The sequence below is a fragment of the Labeo rohita genome, chromosome 16 (assembly GCF_022985175.1).
Source record: "Labeo rohita strain BAU-BD-2019 chromosome 16, IGBB_LRoh.1.0, whole genome shotgun sequence".
Taxonomy (NCBI): domain Eukaryota; kingdom Metazoa; phylum Chordata; class Actinopteri; order Cypriniformes; family Cyprinidae; genus Labeo; species Labeo rohita.
Window position 1 is genome coordinate 15,438,938 of NC_066884.1, and position 21,925 is coordinate 15,460,862.

At 37.2% G+C, this 21,925-nt stretch overlaps 2 protein-coding genes across 3 annotated transcripts; one reads left to right on the forward strand and one right to left on the reverse strand.

The window, feature by feature from the left end:
• Nucleotides 1-274: 274 nt before the first annotated feature.
• On the reverse strand, nucleotides 275-5,077 carry fam210ab (family with sequence similarity 210 member Ab). Its single transcript, XM_051131959.1, has 4 exons — nucleotides 4,954-5,077; nucleotides 2,935-3,373; nucleotides 1,228-1,339; nucleotides 275-742 (listed from the first exon to the last, which is right to left on the reverse strand). The coding sequence occupies exons 2-4, from the start codon at nucleotides 3,336-3,338 to the stop codon at nucleotides 422-424; spliced, it is 837 nt and encodes a 278-aa protein (XP_050987916.1). The 5' UTR covers nucleotides 3,339-3,373; nucleotides 4,954-5,077; the 3' UTR covers nucleotides 275-421.
• Nucleotides 5,078-11,493: 6,416 nt separating this feature from the next.
• mc5rb (melanocortin 5b receptor) lies at nucleotides 11,494-21,196 on the forward strand. Of its 2 annotated transcripts, none has more exons than XM_051130494.1 (2): nucleotides 11,494-11,562; nucleotides 18,502-21,196. In XM_051130494.1, the coding sequence occupies exon 2, from the start codon at nucleotides 18,593-18,595 to the stop codon at nucleotides 19,577-19,579; it is 987 nt and encodes a 328-aa protein (XP_050986451.1). In that variant the 5' UTR covers nucleotides 11,494-11,562; nucleotides 18,502-18,592; the 3' UTR covers nucleotides 19,580-21,196. The 2 variants fall into 2 exon arrangements, with proteins under 2 accessions (XP_050986451.1, XP_050986450.1); XM_051130493.1 differs by having other exon boundaries at nucleotides 11,500-11,562; nucleotides 18,505-21,196.
• The last annotated feature ends 729 nt before the right edge of the window (nucleotides 21,197-21,925 follow it).

Below are 21,925 nucleotides of genomic sequence, written 5' to 3' on the forward strand. Positions count from 1 at the left end.
GGGCAATTTTCATTTTTGGGTGAATTCTCCCTATAAGTGCATGGAAACCATTTTGACTTGATGGCAGTTCTTGTGTGTGAACATTCAGTACCTTAAAGAGATAGTACAGTCAAAAATGAAAATTCTGTCATCATTTACTCACCCTTGTGTTGTTTCAAACCTGTAAGAACACAAAAGACTTTTCTGTCAATGTAATGAACGTCAACGGGGCCCAATATTGTTTTGGACTCGACTGACTTGGCATCATATGGGCATAATCATTATGTGTTCTGCAGGAGAAGGTTAATCATTTTCAGCTAATCTATCCCTTTAAATCAACACCAGTTACCTTGTGACAGAAATTATTGATTGTGTGAAAACATTCCACAGTACACTTTGAGTACTGTTTTTAGTGATGCATCTCTTCCCATCGCCACGCAGCCTAGTCGGCTTTCTTACGGAACGTCATTTTGTCTTTCGTCTCCTGCAGTTTCTCAGAAAGCTTGTCTTTTCTCTCGGAGAAGCGCTCTTTGGTCTCTTCCATTCGTCCTGAGAGCAGTTCTTTGGTTTCTTCCATCTTCTCTGAAAACCTCTCTTTTGTCTCCTCCATTTTTTCAGTCAGCCGTTCCCTGGTCTCCTCCATTTTGTCTTGAAGGTACTCTTTAACGGGCGGAGGTGTGGAGAGGTATCCATGTTTGCGGAGGTACTGTACAGACAGGGACGTGCCACCCAGTGTAACGGTGTATCGTGCAGGAGTTGCGAGCTGTGACCAGATAGACAAATTGATTGATCATATATCACATATGTGACCCTGGACCACCAAACCAGTCTTAAATAGCATGTGTATATTTGTAGCAATAGCCAAAAATACACTGTATGGGCCAAAAATCATTAGGATATTAAATAAAGATCATTTTCCATGAACACATTTTGTACATTTTCTACCGTAAATTTTTAAATTAGTAATATGCATTGCTAAGAACTTGATTTGGACAACCTTAAAGGCGATTTCTCAATATTTTTTTTTTTTTTTTTTTGCACACTCAGATTCCAGGTTTTCAAATAGTTGTATCTCGGCCACATATTCTTCTATCCTAACAAACCATACAGCAATGGGAAGCTTATTTATTCAACTTTCAGATGTTGTATAAATCTCAATTTCTCAATCTCAAAAACTGATCCATATGACTGGTTTTGTGGTCAAAGGTGTTTTTTAAATTCATATCAGTTAGGTTTTTGTTTATATACCTTATACATTGCATAGGCTGTGAGTGCATAGCCTCCCTGGGAATCTCGCAAAATTCCCACAATCCAATCCGGTAAACCGATGAACTCCAAAAACGGGACCAGATTCACCCCTCTGCAGGGAAACACAAGCATTAACATGTCACTTGTGTATTTTTACAAGAGAGTGATGATTTGCTTTTGTAACCTTCAAGTGTTGTTTGTATAGCAGTACTTGATTGTCCAGATGATGCTGCTAAAGCTTGTCTGACCTGCTGAAGCTCAGACAGACTTTATCTGGTAAAACTCGACCTCCCTGCCAGCCTCACCTTAATGCCAGTGCGCTTAGTCTGTATGTTTTGATCATTTGAAGCAAAAGCAGCTCAGTTTTTATACTTTACTGAATTCAAAACTATTAAAGCCCATTATGTACTACAAGACAACAAAGAAATATGCATAAGAAGCTCAATTGCATACATAAATAGTTTATATTTATAAAGCTACATTTATTGCATGATGCACAATATATAAGCACCATATTGGTTGAGATTTTTTAAAATTTATCTTTGATTTAATCGTGCATTTTATTTACATTAACCTTGTTGTCATGTACACTACTAGTCAAAAGTTTTTGAACGGTAAGTTTTTTTAATGTTTTTTAAAGAAGTCTCTTTTGCTCACCAAGCCTGCATTATTTGATCCAAAATACATCAAAAACAGTAATATTGTGAAAAAGAATAGAAACTGCTTTCTATTTGAATAAATTTTGAATTATTTTTTAAAGAAGAAATTGTAGAAATTAATACTTTTATGTAGCAAGGATGCTTTAAATTGATTAAAAGTGATGATAAAGACATTTATAATGTTACAAAAGATTTCTAATTCAGTGACGTTGTTCTTCTGAGCTCTCCAAAATTCCACTCAGATGTTTTCAACAAATGAATAATAATAAATGTTTTTTTGAGCAGCAAATCAGAATATTAGAATGATTTCTGAAAGATTATATGACTGGAGTAATGATGCTAAAAATTCAGCTTTGAAATCACAGGAATAAATTCCATTAAAATATATATATATATTAAAACAGAAAACAGTTATTTTAAATAGTACAAATATTTTAAAATGTTACTGTTTTTGCTGTACTGTGGATCAAATAAATGTAGGAGTGCAGAAGAGACAAAAAAAAAAAAACATTAAAAATCTTGTAACATTCACTTAAATTACTTAAATTCAAGTTAATCTAATAATTTAAAAACACTGTTAAATGCAATATTTAGCAAAACTAAAAATGTATATTTATTTTTATACTTTACATTATAATGTTGTAATGCCTATATTCAGCTGTAGCATTTAAAATTATTTTAGTTTTTAGTTGTTGTTGTTTTTTTGAGAAAATAGTGTATACTTTTATTTTCAACCACCTATCGACCAATAAATGAAAATAATTCAGACCAAAATAATTTATCTACCATTACATGAAAATAATAACAATTAACTCCCAGAACGTTATCTTTGTAAAGCACAAAGACGCAAAACTAAAAATATTTCTAATATATGAATTAACCAATAAACAAAAATAAAACACTGACTAGACTGGAAAAAAAAACTGAATCAACAGCTGACAAGCTGGACAAGTCACAACAGAAACAGAATAAGTTCTAAAATAGAACTTGGCACTTGTCATTGTTTTAATTGTCAAGAGGTTGTGTTACTATGTTGATGTTCACTTACTTCATTGCAGCATAATAAAAGCTCCCAAACCACACAGTGGACGTGACGATGTGCACAGGCACCAAGACTTTACCATACTGTTTAAACGTCTTTTTAAACCTCTGAAAAAGCCCGATAGACTTGTCCTGCAGAGGGTCTACTTCAGCCTTATTTTGAGGGTCAGACCCCGTATCAGTCGCATAAAGCCCCTCAGTCCCTGCTAGACTCTGTGGAGGGTTTATCTGTGATTCTTCTTCCGTGGAGGTTTTGCGGCCCTCCTTCGTCCTGATGACATTAGTGCAACTGAAGCAGCGTGAGGTCCGGACGGTCACAGGAAGCTCACGCACAGCCCAGGTGTAACCCAGGTACGCGGAGCGCAGCAGGACCACGCGCCGCACCGTGACTGGAGCCCACAGCCGCTGCATCGCCTCCCCCACCTACAGAACGCCACCTACAGGACCTGGACACACCAATTACAAACAATTACACCCACATTATTAACATTTGGCTGATGTACTACAATAACTGTCAAAAGTTTGGTTATATACAGACAAAAGTCTCACTTGATTGAATTTGTTTCTTTTGATTTTCAAAATGTTTTCATTTTAGAGGCTTGAAATTATGAATATAAAAGTATGAATTACTTAAAATATTTTATTGCAAATACAAATACAATTTTACATATATATAATATTTAATACAATTTGAAAATTGTAGAATGATTTAATAATTAAATAATTTGACCAATTAATTTTATTTTGCACACACAATTTTACATGTATATTATTTAATACAAATTGAAAATTGTAGAATGATTTTAGATTAATCAAATAATTTTACCAGTTATTTTTATTTCTTAAGTACAAGTTGGCCTACAGCTACAATGAAATTACAAATATAAAAGTATAAATTGCTTAAAATATTTTATTTTAAATACAAATACAATTTTACATGTGTGTTATTTAATACAATTTGAAAATTGTAGAATGATTTTATAATAATTAAATAATATTACCAATTTTATTTTCTAAACAATTTTGCATATTAATTATATGAAAATTGTTGAATGATTTTATAATAATCAAATGATTTTACCAATTAATTTTATTTCTTAAGTACAAGTTGGGCTAAAACTAATCTCGACAAAATGTGGCTACTTTGATAAAGACAAAATGCATTTAGTTTTTTTTTTTTGGTTTTTTTTTTTTTTTTTTTTTTTTTTTTAAGTACTATGTTGAATCTATATTAGGTTATTGCAGTGCAACTTTTAACATGATATTGTAAGTTTTAAAGTTAACTATATATGATTAGTGTTAGTTAGACATTAGTAATGATTCAAAAGTCACCCTGGTTGAACATGATAAACGCATGCCATTGGTTGGGTTAGGTAAGGGTCATGGCTCTCTGTCAACCACCAGACTGATCAGGTTAAAGACAAAGTACTGTAATTCCAGAGATTAATTAGGTTAATCAATTAGCTAAATTTGACTATTTATCGGTTTATCATTTTTGTAGTAATGAGTATTCCCTAGTAGTACTGAATATTCCCTTAAACTTTCTTCAGTCCTTTAAATGTAAGAGGCTTTCAACACAATTTTGACATGTTTCTCAACTCCTAAGCAATACCAAGCATCTCAGCTGAAAAACTAAATGTGTGCTTTGTTTAGTTTTAGTTACAGAGATTAGTCAGTCACAACAGTTTCAACACATTTAATCCACCAGAAGTCCAGCACTAAATTCCTGGCATATTGTTGAATTAATTTAGGAATTAACACCAGTCTGCTCCCAACTTCAAGCATTACCTCTATATGGTGGTCTTCTATGTATGACATTGAGGTTGTTGTAGAGGACAAGCAGGCGTTTTTAGAACTAAAATCACTAGAGCTCAAGTTAACATGGCCCTGATCTAAACTTTAACACACTCTGCTTCGCCACTCCTACAGGATCAGACACACAGCCAGAAAAGCTGAAACAACACCAAACGTATGAGCCGGAAGAAAAAGATCGAAATAGTTTGTTAGAAACCGCGTAGAAACTTACATTCACCTCTCGAAGGTCTGCAGTGGGTTTAGGGAGAGTCCTCGCAGCGCTCCATACCTCGCCAGACACATGTCATGTACACGCACGTTCACCACACATATCCACATGGAGCTGCTGCGCACGGCATCATGGGAAGTGTAGTCATTTGGGGGCAGGCATGTTTATGCTCGAGGACTTGAAAAAGTCTTGAACTTCTCTCCACCCACCAGGGCCAGAAATTAACCTTTCTCCTTGGAATTGAATTCCAAGGGCATGTTTTACATTTGTGAGGGCAATTTAAATCACCGTTTTATTTTAATCACCATACTATGCTGTCTTTAATGTCAAATACTTAAATTTACCCAATTACTTTAATCAATAACAATAGACTAAATAATATTGTATCTAAATTATAGCTACATTTAAAAACCAGGAGCTCATAAAACTGCAATATTATGACAAAAAAAAATCATTATACATACGGCAGTTTCAGCGCTGACTAATCTAAGCGACTCTGATTGGCCAATGCATTTCTAAATTCAACAGAAACGCGTTTGATTGGTTAAAATGCTCAACGCTGCACAAAATGCACGTAAAAACAATTTGATGCAGTGTGAGCGAATCTAAATGTAAATACACTTTTAACACTTTTTTCAACAACAAAAAAGGGTTCAAGATATGTTTTATTCTGTTTTATTTTAAAAACTTTTATTTTGTTTTTTATTATTATATTATTTTACTCTGTTCTAAATCCCTCTGGATTTTCTTCTTTTCCGTATTATTATATGTATATTAAGGTAATCGTGCAGTTTTTGTGTGGAGATTTATATTTGTATTTCTGTCATTCTCTAAGCCATTTCATCAAAGCAATCGTTTTTTGACTGATTGACTGGATATTATGTATAAATCTGCAGTTTCGTTTTTTCTCCACTAGATGGAGGCAAAATGGGGGAAACGCGGATCAGACTCAGTTTCTCCATAAACTCAAGTAGTAGAAAAGAGCCAACGGTTTAATCTTCATTTTAGCTAACGTCTGGAATGTGAAAACAGTAATAGATAGATAGACAGATAGATAGATAGATAGATAGATAGATAGATAGATAGATAGATAGATAGATAGATAGATAGATAGATAGATAGGCCTATATATAACATTCATTATTCATATTTATTAATTCATATATATATATATATATATATATATATATATATATATATAATATTCATTATCATTCATATTTATTCATATATATTAATTCATTCATATATATATTATATATATACGTGTGTGTGTCTTTTATATAAATAGGCCTATATAAAACATTCATTATTCATTCATATTTTTAACAATTACTTCTTACAAATATCCATGCTAACAAAAATGCATTACAACTTTAATAGCTATTTCTATTAATAATTATTTAAAATTTGTATTTATCTAGCCTAGACTGTCACTCTTTGACTGATTATTGTACTTCTTTTTACTCTTCACTGTGTTGTACTTAATGCTTTATACTAAAAATGTGAATTCAGTGAATCATATCTCAGGGTCTTCCTCTGATCGCTGCTTTAGAGCTCTCAGAAAAGCCCTCTCCATTCAAAAACCTTTTATTTTGATGATGGCCTTTGCGTAGATTAGGATAGGTCAGTTGGAGCATTCTTTATGATTTTATTTTTTGCATAATTGTTTGTTTGATTTCCTAGGTGCAGAGAAGCAATCACTAATTCTCTGTGGATTGCTGCAACATGACACAGTAATGTCCTTCGCAACAAACGCTGCCTTCTCCCTTTAATCATCTAGGTCTCTGCCTAAACAATTATGCTACCTTCATCAAGTTGTACTTATAAATGAATCAACATCATGGGCATCCCTCCCACTGGCTTTTGTCTCCCTTTGATTTTTTTCGTTATGCAACAAAGTCTTATCATCTTGTCAGTTAATATGACAGAAAGTGGTTTCCTGAGTCAAATCAAAAAAACTAAATTCAAAGAAAATTAAGAGGATTAGACAACCAGAGGAAAGCAAAAAACAAGATAATGGCAATTTCATAAAATGTCATCATACATTTCGTTTGACTTGAAAATATGAGGGCACACAGAGCTGAGCAGCAATAGTGTTCCGGTACTTACTCTTTTAGCCTGAGGGCCTCAAACCACATCTTATGATCAATATCTCATGACCAGTATGGCCATTAGTGTGAAACGAGACATGAATAACTGGGTTAACATAACTGACTATTTATAATCAGATTAAAACATTCTTATGTGGATGAGTAGGGTCACTAAGCAACAGCTCTGGGCAATTACTTTGAAGAGGTCACCATGTTAAATATGTCATATGAATGAATCACATACAATTAACTACATATTGAAAACAGTATGAAATAAGAGTGATTATACATACTAATGGGTATTTATATTCAAGTAGCCTACAACTGCTGTATTTAAAGGGGTCATCGGATGTAAAGTTCACTTTTACATGTTGTTTGAACATTAATATGTGTTGGCAGTGTATGTACAAATCTACCCTATAATGATAAAAATCCATGCAGTGGTTTTTAATTAACCTGTAAAAATAATATCCCCTTTTTCAAATCGAGCAATTCTCAGATGCCTGTCGGTGTGGTGTCAGAGGCCGCTCCCACGATAGTTGATTGACATGAGCGTTTTGCCTCAGATCAGCTGTAACAGTCCGACCTCCATTGTTTCGATGCCAGAGCAGGGATGTAAGTTCGACAAGAATATCTCCGACTGGGCGATTGTGGTGTTGTGTTGCTGGATGTAATAATGAACATAGTGGTCATCATTTACTCCCGACATCTGAGCCGCTGAAGGTTTTTTTCTTATGAGTCTCTGCAATCACCTTTCCTAATAACGTGCTAGTTAGCAAGTCTCATGGCTAAATGCGCTAAATGCAGCTAAAGTAAACAATCTTTTGAGCAGCTGGTTACTCCACAGAGAGAAGGAGAGGGGCGGGGCAAGCAGAGTTAATTTGCATTTAAAGGAACAATCCCTCAGAATGGGATGATTTTTGCAGAGCTCATTTTGACAAGGTAAAAAGGGTGTTGTTTTACACAACCATTGAGAATTTTGAACCAAAAATATATTATAGACTTTTCATTAAGACCCTAAAGAATCATATCAACTTGTGGAAAATGAGCATCCGATGACCCCTTTAAATAAACACTGCTCAACTGTATATAGTGTATACATCAAATCAAGCATAACACATCAACAGTGATTGGTTGAAGAACTTAAATCAGATCTAATCAGTCCTCATTACACTCTGTGTAAATCTCTTCTGAAAGTGCTGGTTGGTGGGCAAAAAGTCCTTCCGGCAGGGATTTTTGACACTTTTTATAAGTACATTGACCTCTCAGTCCATAGACTGCCAAGTCTGATCTTACTCATGGCAAGGTCGAAGGCACAGAGCTTTTACAAACCTGCCTGAGAGAGAAATGATGGATGTCAGACTAGGTCAGGACCTGTCAAGGTGAAATTTGAGCTCTTGTGAGTTGGAGATATACAAAAATATAAAATGAATTTGTGAAAACAGCTTCAGTTTTTATTATATACAACCTTGATGACAGCAACACTTGAGCTGACTTGAACGCCACAAGTTTGTGTAAAACAAGTATGAGAAGACAAAAGACAAAACCACTTGTTTCAGTTGAATAATGCACAAAGCTCGAAATACGTTGAGACAGATGATTCAAAATGTTCATGTAAAGATGATGAGAGTGATGGAGTGATACATTTGTACAAGTGGGTGGCCACTGGCTATGTATAATAAAAGGTTAATGATTTTAACTATATTGTAGGTGTAATATTTTTTATGTAACTGTCTAGTCATACTTCACACATTTGACCATGAGATTAATTTTCATTTTTCTTCATTAACCACATATTTTCCCTTTGTCATGTTCTTTCCGCAAGGCCACATCTAACAGGTATTTTGAGAGAGTTGTGATGAAAAGGTTCTTGCCCCCTGTAGATTAGGAATATAAAGTTCTGAAATGTACCAGTGGGACGCACTTAAAAGAATTTCTCATCTGAATCCAATATACAGTTGCCCTAAATATGCATGATGTGTATCATTACACCTAGCCTAACTGTGAGTTTAAAAAAAAAAAAAAAGTAAATAAATAAATAAACTGATTGCCATCTGCTCAAGTTGGGTTTATCCACCTTATTTTTCGTGACCGCTTCCGGTCTTATCCGTGTTTAGCTATTTTTAGCTGTACAGCACATTTTGCTGCTTGATATTGCAAATTGGTGTGTCTTATATTATTTTAATGTACTATCTTAATTATGAACACACTGGTTTGCAGTGCAAACAGTTTTACCATTTACCGCATACTGTTATTCTTCTCATTTTTTAAACAGGAAGTCTCACCCATAGGCTTTCCTTCCACATTGAAAAATAAGGTGGATACCTGTTTTATATTATAGAGGGTTTAGCGCGGCCATATTGGTTGTAAACAACAGCATGTATTGCATGGTTACTGTACTACTGAATACGCTGTTCTGCTAATTTATGCTGTCTAAACCATGGAAAATTATGCTGTCTGAACCATGGAAAAAACATGTGGAAGCTGCTGAATCACATAGAGAAGGACCTAGTAAGCAGGAAAGGGTGCAATGTTTTGACAAACTAAAGTTAATAGGTAAAAAAGATACCTATGAGCAGTATTAATTAAGATATTAGCCTAATATTTCACCTGCCTTACTGGAAATTATAAGAACAAACACAATGTTGTCAAGATTCTTGCCCTGGAAATCTTGGTTTAGTTTGTCCAACCACAATCGCCTTTTGTTCCTCGGACATATTTTTGCACTCTTCTCCTTGATTTGTTTATAACTTTTGGCAGTCTATAGTACTCCAAATGTTTTTCCTCGTCTGACCGATTAGTACAGCCCAAAACAAGACAATAATTGACCATTTTCAGCAGCAATAATCAGCTAAATATGCAAGTTTCATTTTATTCAGTGGCACTGTTTATGCTCAGTGCCACCAATATGGCCGATTGATGACGGCAGAGATTGTCTTACTATAGGGAGATGGGAGGGTCTGTATCACTTACTATTGGAGAAAGCCTAACGGACAATATGTATCACGTGTCCCTTAATAACCAATCACATTACAGCCTTGACGTCACTGAATTTCAGTCAGATTGAGCAACACTCAATTTTACGGATACCACAGGAATGAATAAGAAGTGCCATAAGCTGAATCCCACCTGTCGCAAAAAGTCTGTGACTTTTCTTATACAACAGCATTTTTTCATGGTAAACTCTAAAAACAGTTCAATCCAAAAGTATTGTTTAGTGTAAAACATGTTGAAGATTAGCAGATAGGCTGTTGATTCATTAAATAATAAGCTGTTTCCTCTAAATACCCTTTAAAAAAAACAGCATATGCTGGTTAGGTATGTTTTAAAGCATGGCTGCTGGTTTGAGCTGGTTTAAGCTGGTCCTTATCTGGTCATGTGCTGGTCCTAAGCAACTAACTCCTGCTCAGGACCAGACCAGCATATGACCAGCTTATAACCAGCTAAGGACCAGTTTAAACCAGCTCAAACCAGCAGCCATGCTTCAAAACATACCTAACCAGCAAAATGGCCTGTGGTCTCTTTTTCCACGTATTGCCAGACCAGAAGCGTTAGCTTTAGCCGCTTTTTTGGCTAATGGTTGCAGGCTTGCCTTCTAGTGGCTTTGATGACACATTGTGAAAACACTCAACGAGAACTAGAAGAATAACACTATGGAGTAAATGGTAAAATCAGTGCTCATAATTAAGATAATACATAAAAAATAATGCGGTAAGACGCACCAATTTGCAATATCAACCAGAAAAACAAGTTGTTTTGCACAGCTAAAAATAGCTGGACGCAGATGAGACCCGAAGCCACACCCATAAAATTTACAAATGGCTGTACTGCTCTTACACCAAGAAAAAGGTGGGTAAACCACAGGATTTGTGCCACTAATGCTTTAAAAATATAAATGGAACTCCAGTAACCTATTCATGGAAAGTGCCGGCACATAAGGTGTTCGTTTCCATGTTTTTCTTCACACAGAACTGAGGAAAATTTTCCTTCTGTTTTTCTATTTAATCAACTCCTTCGGAGTTCCTTTTCCTGTTTTGAGTTTCGATAAGCGTCACAGAGCTGCAGGTATTAAGTTCTGGACATCAGCTCAACCTTCTAAGCAGACCGGAAGTGCCCAGGTGTTCCGTAGCTGCCTTTTATTAAAACAATACAATCAAAATGCGCTCTAATACCGGTATTGTTTCAAATTGCCAACATCCTGTCCCGAAACATGAAAACGAACATAAGAGTGTACATTTACCATTGTAATGTTGCGTACTGTCAATATCACATAAACTGTTTTTATTTTAGTAGCCTATGACTAGAGACTAAAATATCCCTAAGGTCAAGATTTAAGATGCTCGACAGTGCAAACACCGTCAGTGCCCGGGACAGAGCACGACTCCGTGCGGGGGTGGAGCGCGCGCGGTGTTATATGAACGCGCGCTGAGAAATTCTACAGCAGTCTTCACACAGCTTTTGCATTAGATCATTCACCTTCCAAATACGCGGTAAACCACTTCCAGCGATGCTTAGCGATGTGAGTAAAATTTCTTTTGCCCCTGCTTCTTCTTTTTTGGCGGTTTTATTTGCTATAGCCTTTTTAGTCATTATTTTGTCGTTTCATTTGTTGTTTTATTGCTTTATTTCATTTTATAGCATACAATATATTGCTGTTGTACTTTTGTTGTTGTTATTATGTAGACAGAGTTTTATGTTTAGATTGATTTTGATTGACTGCACGTGTCATTTCTTGCAACAATTTTTTCCACCTCAGCAACAGGATACTAGCTTGTGTCTGTCAACTTTATATAACGTAACTGAATGAATAATAGCTGCATACTTACTTTGGTTACACACGAATTCTGTACAAAACGTTTAAATATAACTTCTTTTTTATATTTTCGAGGTGGAGGCATTTGAACTGCACACCTGCTTGTGAGAATTGTCAGGGGGCTGCTACAGACTGAGATTTATAACACCACTTATGTCCTTGTCAAAATGTAATGCACCAAGAGGCAGCTTTTTATAATCCAAATCAGCTGTCATAGAGCATTAGGAGTGTTTGAATGCTATTCCACTGTGTTTGACAAATCCACTCACTAAGTGTGGTTTATCGAATAGAGGCAGACCGTCTCCTGAATATTGATGCTCTGTCACAAGACTTGTGAATCATGTCTTTGGATTCAGGAAAGGTCAAAATGTCTTGGCCCTCTATGAATTACTGTTAACTTCACAACAAGTGTGTATGCACATATAGTTTCATTTTATTGATTGTGTGGGTGTATGATGATTATGTGCATCTGAATGCATTTTTCATGTCTATATAATATGCTCTCTTTCTGAGGGCATAAAGTAAGTTGATTTTTTGAGCGACTAAGATGGTAAAAATGGTAATAAACAATCTGTCTGGATGAGGACTGCTCACATTGTGTGAGTTTTTCATTACAAGCTCCCCACAGGATGTGACCTCTGACCTAATGTTCAGTGTCACGTCTGACAACCTGAAATAGAGACATCTAGAGTCAAAGATGGTTGAGAGATGGATGATTTCTCTCTCATTTAGGCTCCTTTTCTGGGTGTTTGTGTGTGTTTACACGTGCATGTGTGTTGAAATGTCCGTTTCTATTTTATACCTGTTACTCTGGTGAATTAACATGAAGGGGTGCAATAATCAATAAACACCTATCAGAGAATGAAACGACAAGCATCTTTAATGCCACCAAAGCAAGCTTTAAAATCAATATGTCACTTGTAAGGACTATTGGGGATATACTTTGATTCATCCACTGTTTTGAGTCCAATAAGCTGTGATTTCATGGATTAAAAAGATTAAAAACAGCAAATATTCAAAACAGCTTAATTTTAAGAAGAAGGGGATTTTAATGAGAAGACATGATGAGAGGCTTGGTACCAAACACTGAGAAACAAACCAACAGTTCAACAGCATATGATAAAAATAGATCTTATTCACATTTTTGTTGAATTACATTTTATTTTTTCAGTTTGGTTCACTATAAACAAGCATAACCTTCCTAGATAAAGTGCTGTGCACAGATCATCAGGTGGGCTGAATGTGGGATAACTTAAAGTCTGTTTTATTTTCATCATACTGTAGTGTTTGTCAGAGCATGGCTGTTAAATAGTGTTAACTAGTAGTGTTATAGCTTAGAATGTGTCTGTAATAGCCTCAGTACTCCATAAAGATGCTTCATTGACATAGTCGAAGTGTAGTCCTTGACCAAACATGATCTCTTTCAGCGGTGATTCAATATTAAATTCCCTCATATAGGCTTATATTGATTGGCTTATATTAAATTGTTTGATCAAGCATTTTTATTCTAGAGGAAACTAATAATGGTTGTTTAAAATTCTATAAATAAACCTACAAACACATTTCACATTTAAACAGCTGAGAGGAGGAGAATGACCACTTAGGCTTTTGAAAAAAAGATAATAATCAAATATTTTGAAGCAAATATCAGGGATGCAGATATATTTTAGTATCAGATTGACTGGTGTCGTTATGAGCAACGTATGTTTCCTTACTCAAGAGTGTCCAAACTCAGTTTGGACAGATTTTTCTTTTTAGTGGTAATTGGGTGAAAACAATCCCACACTGAATTTGTTTTAATGCGTATGTAGGCCATATGATTGGTTTACATCAAATCAATATCATGTCAAAAAAAATTTTTTGGGGATTTGCATATTTGACTTGTTTTTTGACGTCATTTTTTTTATTGGAATTGGACTGGAATTCCCGTTGGGTAATGAGCTGCAGATCTGTAGGTTGCCTGGTTGTGTGACTTCCAGTAACGTAATTGCATGGCCAATCTTGCAAGCTGAGTGTTTAGTTACAATAAGATTCCTACCAGGATAAAATCGCTCATGTAGAAACCCCTGAGCAGGAACTACTAGGCTGCCATTACCCCAAATGGTAATGGCACCAAATGCATTAATGGGAAGGATGTCTGCATAAGACTCATCCACCTCAGCACAGCAGGACACAATCAGTGTTCTTGACTCCATGCTGACCTCCATTGTACTACCTCTAGTCATGTAAGTGTAAAGTGACGCACAGCAGCGATTAGCCTGATGTAGTGTATCTAAGGGATTTCCTAGGTTCCCTAGGATGGTCTTAATGTTTCCTTTTCCAAAGGTTTATAGCAGACATTGCTGTCAATAACTGCTGTATGCACAAGCTGTATTGTGTGTTGGTATTTAAAGGGTTAGTTCACCCAAAAATGAAAATTCTGTCATTAATTACTGTCACAAAACTGCAAGACCTTTGTTCTTTGGAACACAAATTAAGATATTTTTGATGAAATCCAAGGGCTTTCTGACCCTGCATAGACAGCAACACAACTACCATGTTCAAGGCAAAATAGTCCATGTGACACCAGTGGTTCGACTGAAATTTTATGAAGCTACGGGAATACTTCTTGTGCGCAAAGAAAACAAAAATAATGACTTTATTCAACAATTTCTTCTCTCTTTCTTTCTTCTTCTTCTCATAAAATAGTCACATGGACTATTTTAACGATGTCCTTAACCAACACGTTCCCACTCCCAACTCATCATATATTGATGTTTTTGATGCTCAAGGTACTCCTTTAGCGTCTTTTTTAACACACAGGGTACCTTTAGCGTCACTTTTCGACATGCAGGGTCCTCCATTGCTTTCAGTTGTTTGCCTTAATTTGTAAAAATAGAAATAATTTTATATAAATTTATACTTTTCATTGGAGAACCTAACCCCACCCCGACCATAAACCTACCCACTTTCGAACAAAATAAAACATGAAACAGGCAAATTGTCACGAATCTGGTTGGTGTCCCGTTGTCCGCTCACCACCAGATGTCACTCTCACCTCACCTACACACTCTGACTGTTGCACCACACTCCGGACTGCATCTCCCATCCTCCACCGCACTGATTGCGTCAGCTCCCGTGACCAATCAGGCGTTCTATAAAAGCCCCGGTCCTTCCCAGTGCACTTCACGGATTGTTGTATTGTTGTATTTGTTTCGTTAGCGTTTCCTAGTTTCCTTGTTTCCCAGTGTTTAGTTCTCTTGCCTGGCCCACCCCGTTTTCGACCGTACGCCGCCTGCCTTTTCAAACTCTCGCTCTTGCTTATTGGATTATTCTCTACGATTGCATGTTATATTCCTGTCTGCTCCTGTTTCGACCCTGCCTGTACGACCATGTCTTTGTCACGTCCTATAAATAAAAGCTCGCAAGTGGATCCGCACGCCTCTCGTCTTTCACTCCGCGTTACACAAATAAAGGTACAGTCACAAGTATTTATTGCAAAACCTGACCATAAAAAGCAGTATCAAAGTATTACAAATAAGACATGTTACATTCCAAGTCTTCTGAAGCCATATCTTTATGCAAAGAAGAGAGTAAAACATAAGGCTTTAATCGCTAAAAAATTACCCTGCTCGGTTAACGTGCTCACATCTCAATCAAAAAGATACTCCCGTACTTCAGCATGACACAATCGTCACAAGACACATAAAAGCCAATGTCATTTCACAACCAAAGCTGACGTAATGCTTCTTCTGGCAGCAATTTTTTAATTTGAGCACAGACTGCACACAGTATGAGCTTTATGGTGGATGGAGATGGTGAACGTATCTATTCCTCTCACAAATCAATCATTTTGCCTCAGAAGACTTGGAATATTAATATTTTTTAATAAATTGGGACTGTAGTTGTATCTGACTGTTACATCTTATGTTTTATTGAAAATAGAAGGTTTAGTGGCAGGGGTTGCGTTATGTGCTTATAAATGTGTAAATAATGTTATGTCAATAAAACTGTTGTGACTGTTTACATTGAAAACTCACACCTCATCATATATACAATAATTGCAATATTGTTACCCAATATATAATTTAATCATGACAATAAAATTCCCAATGCCTTTTGCGTCAGTATATTGACACCAAAGGTTGGAGGACCAACTAATGGAGGACCCTGCACGTCCAAAAACAATGCTAAAGGGGTACCCTGTGCATCAAAAAGTGACGTTAAAGGGTCCTGACCAAGGGAGTGAGAATGTGTTGCCTTACCACCTTTTTTGGGCCTTGAACATGTCAGTTGTGTTGCTGTCTATGCAGGGTCAGAAAGCTCTCAGATTTCATCAAAAATATCTTAATTTGTGTTCTGAAGATAAACAAAGGTCTTACGGGTTTGGAACGACATGAGGATGAGTAATCAATGACAGAGTTTTCAGTTTTGGGTGAACTATCCCTTTAAGGAAAGGTATCCAGAAAAGATCCTGCTGCCTCAAAGATATCACTGAAATCTATCTTGTAGTGGACAGCACATTGCAGGGCCCAGTTTATGGCAAGGGGGCCCCTCCCTGACCACCATAGTGGACAGAGGTTTGCTACATTTTGATTGGATCTTGGTGAGCTAACATAAGCAAACTGTCCAACGCCATGACAACAGCCAGACATCTCTTAGAGCACAAGAAGAAGACCTTTGGTATAAATCCCGGGAAGGACAGAACTTCCTATTGGTCAGAATGCCCTTCACCCACCTTGAGACTGATTCCTAAGGGTTTTGGCCTGTGACCTCCTCCTCATCGGAAAGGGATAAAGGTACCCTTCCAAAAGACACTCCTTGTTCTGAGTCTGCTACCTGTGAAGGAAAAGACACCAACAGAACAAACCCCCGTTCTGAGTCTGAGTCCCATAGGGGAAAGACACAACAGAAACACCCCGTTCTGAGTCTCTGGCACGTCCAGGGGACATTAACAGAAACACCAATGTTCTGAGTCTGCAGCCTGCTGCAGGGAAGGCAGCAACAGATCAACCTTCGTTCTGAGTCTCTGGCCCGCAAAGGTGAGACAACAACAGATACCAAGTCCAAGTCTCCAGCTTTTGAGGCAGCAACAGATACGACCATGTTCTGAGCCTCTAGCCTGCGAGGAAAGAGATAGTCTACGTTCAGAGTCTTCGTCCAGCGAGACAACAACAGATGCAGCGTCCTGAGTCTCCATCCTAGAGAGACAAAGCGGATTGACCAAGTTCTGAGTCTCTAGCCCAGAGAGGCAGAAGAGACACAGACATTTGCAACAAGGTTAAGCTTCGGTGAGCAAACCTTCACTTCAGGTACTTTTGCTTGCGTGTTCCAAGCTAGGGACCTTCAGCACCTACTCCAGGGCCACATCTGCGTGTTCCAGATCTTAGGACCCTTGGTGCTCCAGAAGATCAGCATCCTACAGCGCTTCATCTTCAAGGCTGTCGAAACGGATTCCTGCTCTTTTCCCCACTGTACTGCCACCAGCGCAACCAGTGGAAGAAGTCACCGCCACCGGACTGCTCATCAACCACAGAGAACGTAAATATCACTTCCAAACCTCTTCCAGAGACCTTGGCATTGTTGTATATTATCAGTATATGATTTTCTAATTTACATTAGATATTATATAGCTGATTGCAGTTGATAACAAATATTACACATATTTGTTTGATGCCTAGTAAGGTTATTCACCTTATTTGTTTCAGAGTAGCAACAGTTTATCTTTCCAGATAACGTAGCTCTGACATAGCAATATCCAACATTATCACTTGCATTTTATGCATCTTATGCACTTCATTCCTTTCTCATTCATGGTATTCATTTAGTAGTTGTTGATTACTCTTGTCTATCTTTTGTTAATAAAATTTATTTTATTACAACTTGTGTCTTCCTTGTGTTGATAATACAGAAGAGGTTCTACAAGTTAGAGATCCCACCAATCTTTCTTATGTGATGTACTCATAACCACACATTAACTGACACGATCCAAGAATCATAACGTCAGCTGTGACATGAGTACCCATCACTACCCTGTTTCACCTCCCTAGGTTGGTGAAAGTTAAATTCACTACCTTAACTGGCGTCCCTAGGTTGGCGAAAGCGAAATTTATTACAATCTAGAGTTTCGTCAATTTCTGTGACAGTCCTGGTTCTCATAAACAGTAAAATAAATAGTGTATGTCAGATTATGTTTAGTCAATCAGACTAAAATCAAACCTTTCTGCCTTATAATTAAAAAGACTTCCTCACAATTACAAGTTTATATCTCACAAGTTAACATATCACAATTATCTAGGATCTAAGATGTAAACTTTCAACTTGGAGAAATAAAAGTCAGAAATGTGGTATGTAACATATCAAATTGTAAGCAGTCAAAACTGCAATCTATAGGCTAAGCTCACAATATTTAAAAAAAAAAAGGTAGAATTGCAAGATGTTAAATCAACATTGTAAAATATAAACTCTGAATTTCAAGAAATAAAATCAGTATTGAGATTTTGACACTGAGAGCATGATGGATTAATGGTTTTCATGAGTTTGTAGAGTGTGAAACGTTTTATTCTGCAATTTATCTCTGTCATTTAAACAGTTATTATTTTAAAAACAACAGATATTGGTCACATGCTTCTGGGCATTTCTCACAACAACTCTCTTTCTTTACAGCAGATGTACATGGGTGCAGCATTATGTATCTAACATCACCTGTTACCAAACCCTGAGCGTCCATTCACTCGAGTCCATACCACATAAGGTCATGAACTCCTCAGAGTGGCCCACACTTTCTCCAAACTCGTCTTTGAGTTACACAAACCACAGCGATGAGTCGAGGAGGCCCAAGTCGAGTGCTTCAGCCGCCTGTGAGCAGGTGCACATTGCCCCTGAGGTCTTCCTTACACTGGGCCTCATCAGCCTGCTTGAAAACATCCTGGTCATCCTTGCCATCGTGAAGAACAAGAACCTCCACTCGCCCATGTACTTCTTCGTCTGCAGCCTAGCAGTGGCCGACATGTTGGTGAGCGTGTCCAATGCATGGGAGACAATAGTAATCCACCTGCTGGCAAACAGAAGCTTGGTGATTGAGGATCACTTCATTCGTCAGATGGATAACGTCTTCGATTCGCTCATCTGCATTTCTGTGGTAGCATCTATGTGGAGCCTGTTAGCAATTGCCGTGGATCGCTACGTGACTATCTTTTACGCTCTTCGCTACCATAATATAATGACCGTACGGCGAGCTGGGATTCTCATCAGCAGCATCTGGACCTTCTCCACGGGTTGTGGGATCATCTTCATCATCTACTCTGACACTAAGCCTGTGGTGGTGTGCCTGGTGGCCATGTTCTTTGCCATGCTGCTGATGATGGCGTCGCTCTACAGCCACATGTTCCTGCTGGCCCGTTCGCATGTCAAACGCATGGCGGCGTTGCCGGGCTATAACGCTAACATCAGGCAGAGAGCTAGCATGAAAGGTGCCGTCACCCTTACTATACTATTGGGCATCTTCATTGTATGCTGGGCGCCATTTTTTCTCCATCTCATCCTCATGATCTCCTGCCCACGGAACATTTACTGTATCTGCTTTATGTCACACTTTAACATGTACCTGATACTCATCATGTGTAACTCTGTGATTGACCCACTGATCTATGCGCTCAGGAGCCAAGAGATGAGAAAGACCTTTAAAGAGATCTTCTGCTGTGACAGACTACGCAGTCTCTGGAACCTGGTCAGCAAATATTGAACAGCATTCCTGGAAGAACCTGAAGGGACGAACTGATGGATGAATGTGTGCATAGATAGATGGATTGGTGCATAATTGCAGTGGAGGAGGGTTGGAGGTAAAGTGAAGCCTGAACCTCTTAATTAGGGAAGGTTTGTACAAGCTTTTCCATGTACCTCATCATGTGAAATGTTTTGATGTAACAGTGGATATTTCATGCTGTGTTATTGTAAAATACTGAGTTCATAATGTGGCATTTTGTTATATGTACTGTATTTTTATTATAGGAATTCTTCCTTAGCAAGGGACAGTCATCGGTATGGATGTGGCAAAATAGTGAATTTGTATTTGTAAAGGCACGGAAAACAAATAATGTGTTCTATGGAGCCACTAAAGGAACTTGGTTAGCTGCTTGCTAGCAGTAGCCTGTTACATTACAATACATAAAATTTCATTTACCACATAAACAGAGTAAGCAGATATGACTGATAGGACGAAGGCAAATGATTTGCAGATCCTGAGCACCAGTGAAAAACATCTAACCTTGTAAAATGTGTTTAAAAATCTTTAAAGTAAAAGTAGGCTAAAAAGCGGCTCCCGATGCCCGCAATTTATATACAGTATATTTGCGGTATAATTGCGAGAGAAAGCACTGAACTATATTTTTTCCCGTCAGCCTTGTATTTATTCCCTTTAGGGGTTCCGTGGTACAGTTTCCTGTCCGAACACCGTATTCAGATTCGGGCCAGTGATCCCAAGTCCGCATTTTTCCAGCAGAATTGGGCTACTTTAACACTATTGCTGCCTGTTGTTTTTCATGTCCGCGGGTTGAAGTGACCCCAATAACGTGACATTTAGCCCCTGGAATGCAAATTTTACCAGGAGATCCCTGCCAAAAAAAAAAAAAAAACAGCAACGTGTATTTTACCCTCGGAACGCGACTGAGCTAGTTTTGAGTAGCAATTGAACAGGTTTTCTATCCAAACCTGGCAACCCTTATTCAGACACATCCCTAGTCGTCAGGTCGATGGAGTGATATTTTGTGCACAAAATAGCTTTAATATTAATATGTGGATTAGAAATGTGTTTGTTTCTAGATACTTTCTTTTTAATGAAAAGAAAACAGAGGACAGAAACACAACCATAAGCAGACATAACAAACAAAAACATAATAATGCAAAGTAGTATAGAAACGGTATAGAATCATACAGACTGTTGTGAATAATATTGTAGTACATTTGGGAAAGTTTTACAATATATGTACCTCAATACTGTCCGTATGCATGTACAAAATATTTGTGTAAATTAACTAATGAAATGATACATTTCATAGTCATGTAAGCAGACAGTTATTGTTTTGTGTCACTGTGAGTTAAAAGTCACGCACAAAAATAGTAAAGACGTTTTATTACTTTTGTATTATTTCATAATAAAAAATACATTTTCATGAATTTAGAAAAGCATGTGCGGTGTATGTAATATATGCAAATATTATGTAAATGGTTTACATATTTTGTCTAGTCTTCTGATTTTGTCTTTTTTTACTGCAATTAAATTGGTCGGTAATTCTTTGAACTTGTATATTATGATTTCGTTCGATTTCTTGTTTGTGGACAAATATAGAATTTCCTGCATTCATCTATTGTATTAGTATTCAATTTATTGACATTAGTTAATGTATTGTGTTTTTTAAACATTTTTTTTTCTACTTTATAATAATGCTGCATTCACGCCATCTCGTAATTCCGAGATGAAAACATGACATTCTACTCTATCTGAATTATGAGTTTCTATGGCAACACTATCAATGCCAAAACCCTCGTGTGCTTCTGAACTTGTAATTACAACTTGTAAACTCGGAATGTTCTGAGTTACGACTTGGACCAGTGACAGATGCACCACGTGACCGCCGCCAGGCTCATTTTGGCGCTACTAATGCTGCGTTCACGCCATATGTAATTACAGTAATTTCGAGATGACAACATGTGACGTTCTACTTTGAGCTGTTCATGTCCTCAGACTCGGAATTATGCTTTTCTATGGTAACACTATAAACGCCTAAACAGAGCCTACGCTGGTCAGGTGGTACATCGGTCATGTGGTACAACTTGTAGCTATCAGAAGGCTCCCAGTTCACAAGTTGTAATTACGAGTTCTACAAGGACCTGAATGCTTGTTACAAGTTGGAATCTCGTAATTATGGGAATTCCGATATGGCGTGAAGGCACCTTTAGGCGCTACCTCTGAGTCCGACAACATGGAAAGCTATGAATAAAATGTCATGTGTTGTCATCGGGGAACTACGCTAATTGACCATATGCACGAGTTACTTCCTTGTTTTAGACAAGCCAGCTCAGTCATTTCCGG